The sequence below is a fragment of the Nuphar pumila genome, chromosome 2 (genome assembly GCF_984573655.1).
Source record: "Nuphar pumila chromosome 2, dmNupPumi1.hap1.1, whole genome shotgun sequence".
In the NCBI taxonomy this organism is placed as follows: domain Eukaryota; kingdom Viridiplantae; phylum Streptophyta; class Magnoliopsida; order Nymphaeales; family Nymphaeaceae; genus Nuphar; species Nuphar pumila.
In genome coordinates this window covers 38889816-38896519 of record NC_143250.1, presented here as the reverse complement: position 1 = coordinate 38896519, position 6704 = coordinate 38889816, and the positions used below count along the sequence as shown (strand labels likewise).

Genomic DNA, 6704 nt, shown 5'->3' with positions numbered 1-6704 from the left:
TGGATCCAATTGAATATATGGATATGATAAAGCAATGGATACCATCAGGGTTGCCCCGGATGCCGTTCATCTTATGATGGATATCACCCAAAACCTCATAAACAAAATCTTTCAGAAGTTTTGCAGACTCCGATTACTGCATTGCTTTGTCCAAAAAGTTCGTTTCTCGGGTAATAAGGTGCATAGGGCTGTGTTTGGGAACTGGTTGTTGGGATGAGAGTTGAAGATTTGGATTGGAGTTTGGTCAAACTACTCCGGTGGTGGTTGTTTGGACAAAAAGGCATAACAATAAAAAAAAGATATGATGTCGTCTCGTTTGTATCTGAACTCAAAATTGAAACCGACAACTACTAGAAGATTCTAAGGCTATGTCGATGGAGGCTTGCATTGAGATGAAAACAGCATTTCCATGTGTTGCCTAAATGTGGTGTTGAGGATGAAGTTGCCAAAAACATCCTCATGTCAATGGTGTTGAAATGTGTTGGGGTTGCCAACTCCATTCCCAATGCAGTGCTTGGCCAAAATGTGGTGTTGAGGATGAAGTTGCCAAAAACATCCTCTTGTGAATGACATTGAAATGTTGGTATCGGGGTGGACAACACCATTCCAATGCAATGTTTTGGCAACATCACTGCTCCCAAACAGCAGAGAGAGCATGAGAACTCTGGGGAAACCACAACACACCTCCAATTCAAGGCTCCCAAACAGAGCCTTATTGTAGGAAAATCATAGAGTTCGAACACATCACTTCATTAAGAAACTACAATCCTTACAAGTATAAGACCATATTGACAAAATATGGTGGCTCTAGTAAAAGATATTTCAGAAGAAAATTTTTGCAAAAAACACCAAAAATAAATGAGTGACAATGACAACGGACATCAATGTTGATACAGATGGAGTGGAGAAAGATGAAGCTGTAGCAACAACTGATATAACGAATAATTATGAACTGGTTGTCACTAAGCAGAAACCATTCAAAGCAACAACTGCAGTTAAAAATTCTCACATGATGGTATTCCATTTCTGGACCAACAGACCTACTTGAAGGTTGAAAGCCTAGGCAACTTGTCCCTTAAGTAGTACAACCTTGCCCTTCGAACCTTCCTATGACTCACAACCTTAATCTCTTTGATGTTTGGTGAGTACCTGAAAAATAGTAACCAACATAGCTAAATTAGAGACTTGCTGCATATCAAGATAGCCAAAAACCATACATGTCACATTTTGTGTGTGTGTGTGTATCTACGTGTGCATGAGAGAGAGAGAGATTCAAAGTGTAAAATGATGATGCTGAATAATCCTATTAATATGTAACTATGTAAGATAGTTCACATAAGGGAAAGCTTTCACGACTTCAACATATAGCTGAGAAGAATAAGACCAAGTTTGAAAATAGTACAATAAGTTTTCATCCACAAACAGCATCAACTTTGCAGGTGAGAGAAAGATGTGATATTGGTTTAACGTTTCAAGGGGAAGATCACAATGAATCTTTATTTTATCTCAACCAAGAAACCTTGCTAGAATGCAACTGGTGCATTCTTGCGCCAGACATTTCGCCATTGTGGGTTGCTTGTTTCATTTCCACCAATAAGAAAAGACTCCATGGGAAAGGCATCCCATGTGTGAAAAAATGCATATGTAATATTCACGGGGAGGGGGGGGGGGGGGGGGGGGGTGTTACGGATTTACATAGTAAATGCATGGTCAACGTGAAAAGAAACCAGCCATGATGACCGTGGGCCCATTTTCATGTGTAAATTAGGTGAAACAAACGACCCCTAAGAAAAAAAATCATACTAAACAAATTAACACATGTTTTGCAATTCACCAACAAAGAAGAAACAACAATAGGCCTAGTAAGCCAATTGCCTACACTATGCAGTTTAGCAACATGTCATCATTTCTGTTCATTTTTTTCTTCGAAATTTAATTTGAGATATAGCGACAACAGTCTCCAAGATGATGTTGATATTATGGTGATATCTAAATCAATGAGATGTAATCCTAATATGCACCATTATATTATTTCAGGATACATTGAGAATGACACATTGTGCAGCAATTAAAAACATGGGGACTGGCAACATGCCTTGCTTCTGGAAGCAACAAATTATTGTTCTACAGTCAGTCAGATGAATAACCACATGAAAGTGTACACAATCGACAAACCACAATAGCAGCTGATCATGAGGCATTATTTATAGAATAGGTATAAAGATAGCATCTTAAAGGTCAAAGAATATAGAGTTCAGGTGTGGTTCGAAGTCATTTGTCCAACTCGAAGTTTAAACACCAAAAGCTTATCTCTCTCAGCGATTGGCATGGTCGACTTGGTTTAATCCTTAAAAGGTCAGAGTACTTTGGGAGCACTTTAATTTCAAATAAGTCCCAGTTCTGTCTTGCCTACAACAACAACAACAACAACAACAACTACACCTTCATCCCAAAACAATTGGGGTCAGCGATATGAACCAAAAAAGAAATTCATTTTGAGTCTTCCACATGAATCATTTTCCTCCAATCATTCCTATCCAATGCCATGTCCTCGAAGAGGTTCAAAGCATTCATATCCTTTCCTATCATCTCCATCCAAGTCTTCCTAGGCCTACCCCGACCTCTTTTAACTAATATATTTTCCCATTTCTCCAACCTTCTAACTGGAGCATCATTAGGCCTTCGCCGAATATGTCCAAACCACCGTAAACGATTCTCTCGCATCTTATTTTCAATGGGTGCAACACCTACCTTCTTACGTATCTCCTCGTTCCGAATCTTATCTTTTATTGTATTTCCACACATCCATCTAAGCATCCGCATCTCAGCTACACTCATTTTTTGAATATGATGTCTCTTGGCAGCCCAACATTCCGTACCATATAGTAAAGCGGGTCTAATAGTCGTCCTATAAAACTTTCCCTTCAACCGCAATGGCATTCTACGATCGCACAACACTCCAGTTGCACTTTTCCATTTCATCCACCCAACCTTTATCCTATGATTTACATCTCCATCAATTTCTCCATACTTTTGAATGATGGATCCCAAATATTTGAAATAATCATTCACCGGTATTTCTTGCTCACCAAGCTTCACTACACTCCCATCACTACTTCGTTGCTTACTAAACCGACATTCCATATATTCAGTCTTACTCTTACTCAACTTAAAACCTCTAGCTTCCAATGTCTGTCTCCATAATTCTAACTTAGCATTAACCCCAGCTCTAGACTCATCAATCAAAACAATATCATCAGCAAACAACATACACCACGGTACATTTTCTTGAATTGATCTCGTAAGCTCATCCATCACTATCGCAAATAGGAAAGGGCTTAAAGCAGATCCATCACTATCACCAGTTCTGTCTTGCCTATTAAATTTAAATCTTGATTTGGGAATATCTCAATGAAAGATATGGATTGGGCTAAGCATGACTAGCTCAAAACTTTAATTCACTTAGACAAATCGATCAAGACAGCCCAAGTTAATTGATTCGACAGATATTAAGACTAGTGAACCATACAGGTATTTATACCAATGATACAGGTGAGATTTGCATATCAGGAATCTGACCAACCCAAATCAATTTAACCAGTAACATGGTTACATCAATTCAGATCTGATATCCCCTTTAGCCATTTTTCATGCAAACTAATTTCATTCGGTCATACAAATTCAGCACAGATATGACAGAAGAGAGTACGTGGAACAACATGAAAGCACCAACTAGTTCGATGCTTATCCTATCTGGTTAGTTTTTTTCTCTAAGGGTGTGTTTGAGTGGTCCATGGAAGAAAGAATCTGGGATAAATTGTACAAAAATGGAAGAAATAGTCATGTTTGATTGAGACATGGGGCCAGACCAAAAGCAGAATAAATAATCTAGCGAGATTATTTCTTCTGCCATTCAAACGCCTCCTGAACTAATTATTTGGAATGTATTGAAGTAAAAGATATTCAAATTTGGAGCTAATAGTTTACTATTTTATCTTTATTTCCATTCACCAGGGCCTACATGTTTGTACTTTCTTCTGTGGATTAATTCTTTATACATGCCACCTCTTCAATTGATAATTGATGTAATAGATTCTGCATTTACAGTTTTTCTCGAGGACAAAAAGAAAAGAGAGACAAGAATAAAAAATGAAGAGAAATCATGCACATGCATATACAACATTAACATTTTGCTCACACTGTTCATCACCTACTACACGTTCTTTTTTTAGAGGATAGACGAGATGACAAGCAGTCACCCAAAAGCAAGAAAGTGCATATAAGGAAAAAAAGGATTGTCATAGAAAAAGTGCTAATCCAAGATAGATTAACAATTTGCTCACACTGTTCATCACCTACTACACCCCTTCTTTTTTTTAGAAGATAGAAGAGATGACAAGCAGTCACCCAAAAGCAAGAAAGTATACATAAGGAAAAAAAAGATTTAGTCATAGAAAAAATGCCAATCCAAGATAGATCACAAATCAGCCACTTCTTGATTGCACAAGCCAGAATATCCATTTGGATAGCATGATAATGGTATTGCTCTTCAAAATCCTGTTGTTTCTTTCTAACCATATGGAAGACCATACTGAAAGATCCACCATGTTAAAGTGAACTTTGAAAGGATCCACCAGGCAAACATCTCAATGCATGCATATCACCTTCCAATAGAAAATAAAAGAAACACAAAGCTAGCAGAAGGAAAACCAGTGCACCCTATGTCAAGTTAAAACAAGCGCCATTCACTGCTGATGTATGGTAAATGCTCAGAGCTTACAGGGGGAAAACAATTTCAACACCAACACCAGCAATTATCCTCCTAATTCTGATTGTTGTATGGATTCCAGCATTTTGCCTTGACATAACAATGCCTTTATAAATAGAAGCTCGACGCCTATTCTCTGGTACCTCCTGAAATTAGGACAATAATACCATGTGCTTCAGATCAATTTTGAAATATACCATCACATTTATACAAGCATCCACCCATTAAACTATATTTGTTATGCTCCAAATCTCGGAAATTACCAGCTTGATCTCTACAATATCTCCAGTCCTGATGTCAGGAACGGGTCTTTCCTTCTCTGAAGCCTCGATAGCTCGTTTGTTCAGAATCTATACAACGAAAAGATTAAGATCAAATTTCTACGAAAATCCCAACAAATGTCCCTATCCCAAGAAAGAAGGAACAGCCAACAACTAAAGCTATATGGTGCATAAAAGCAGAAATTGTGAATTTGAGTCTTATAGGATGAAATCTGAATACCCCCATTATGTCTCCCAGCTTAATTCTGCGTTTTCTGTCCACAGGTTGGACTTCTTGCTCCGGAGCTTCCAGGGTTGCGACGGCTATCCCCGACGAAGAAGACTCTTGCTGTGAGTCGCCCCCCTCTTCAGGCACCGGTTGTTCTTCCGGCTCTTCTTGTGCGCGAACCACAAATCTCTTGTTTGAACTAAATGCCTTCAACGAAGCAGGTTTTGCTAGGAAGCTTGTCTTACATGGTATTACTCGACAGTTCAACGAAGATGGCACCGATAAAATGCCCGGTTTTGCGAGGTATGGAGAAGAACTCTTGTAAAGCAAACCATTAACCTACAAAGAAGAACAAAACCAAACAACGAAACCAAATGAATAGAAGACACCACCTACACTTTTTTATTCACATATACATATAATTCCTCTAAACTAAACCATTAGCGCAAGCATGTAGAAATAAAAACAACCAACTAATGAAGAACACCATCCATTCCTCTTTTCCAATTATATGAAGATAACTCTTCTACACTAGACAATTGACCACAAAAAAACCAATACGAATACCGAAATCAAACGAAAAAGAAGCACCCTTTCAAAACATGTGTATGGGGTACTCCTTGAGGATTGAATCATCAATCTAAGAAGCAAGATAACAAAACCAACCAAGAAAAAGCAAACTCATCTGTTATTTTAGCATCATATGAACAAAAAATGAAGCCCAAAATCCATGGTCGAAGCAAAAGAAGAAAAGCAAGCACCTGGTTTAACATCTGAGTCCCCATTAGAGGGTTTTTTCCCCTATCACAATGAACTGCCAGGGAGAAGTGTACGTGTCAAAGAGAGCTAATTTGATCGAGAAATGGAATCCGAGAAATTGGTTCTCCTCGTTATCATCTGTGCACTAATGGAGATGGAAAAGGAAGAATAGTGAAGGGGAAACTTAGCCGTTTGAAAGATTATGGGCAACGGCAGAAGAGCGTGAAGTTGAGGCGACCTTATCCACAGAGCCACACACAGCACAAGCTTGAAACTTTGACTTGTCTACTGAACCGCCTTGAGTCATGCTGGGTTGGAGCCCACTTGTCACAAGTGCAGGGCTGAGTCTGTCACATGATTGACTAAGGTCAGAACCCAGACGGACCACTGGATACAAGCCACCGGGGCCTTCAGATTCCAAGTGGTTGCGCTAAACTGATCTTGCAGGGTTTGAGGCCCGCGTTTGATTGCGCGAACAAACCTGTGTAGAACAGACCTGTCTGGACATTGCTGATGGAGCACAGAGGTGTTCTGGACAAGTCAAAAATTTGTCCCAGCCATTGTCTTTTTATAAAAAAAATATATTTTTATTTTATTTTTATTTTTGCTTTTTGTCCCAAGTGTCCTAAACACGGAAAAGTGGTGGAACACCGTCGAGACACCTGAAAGGTGTCATGTTGGATGCGCG

General features: G+C 38.9%; 1 protein-coding gene across 1 annotated transcript; it reads right to left on the bottom strand.

The window, feature by feature from the left end:
- Positions 1-802: 802 nt before the first annotated feature.
- Positions 803-6228, bottom strand: LOC149845296 (large ribosomal subunit protein bL19cz-like). Its single transcript, XM_089995674.1, has 5 exons — positions 6019-6228; positions 5270-5596; positions 5032-5118; positions 4781-4914; positions 803-1149 (listed from the first exon to the last, which is right to left on the bottom strand). The coding sequence occupies exons 1-5, from the start codon at positions 6040-6042 to the stop codon at positions 1041-1043; spliced, it is 681 nt and encodes a 226-aa protein (XP_089851800.1). The 5' UTR covers positions 6043-6228; the 3' UTR covers positions 803-1040.
- Between the last annotated feature and the right edge of the window lie 476 nt (positions 6229-6704).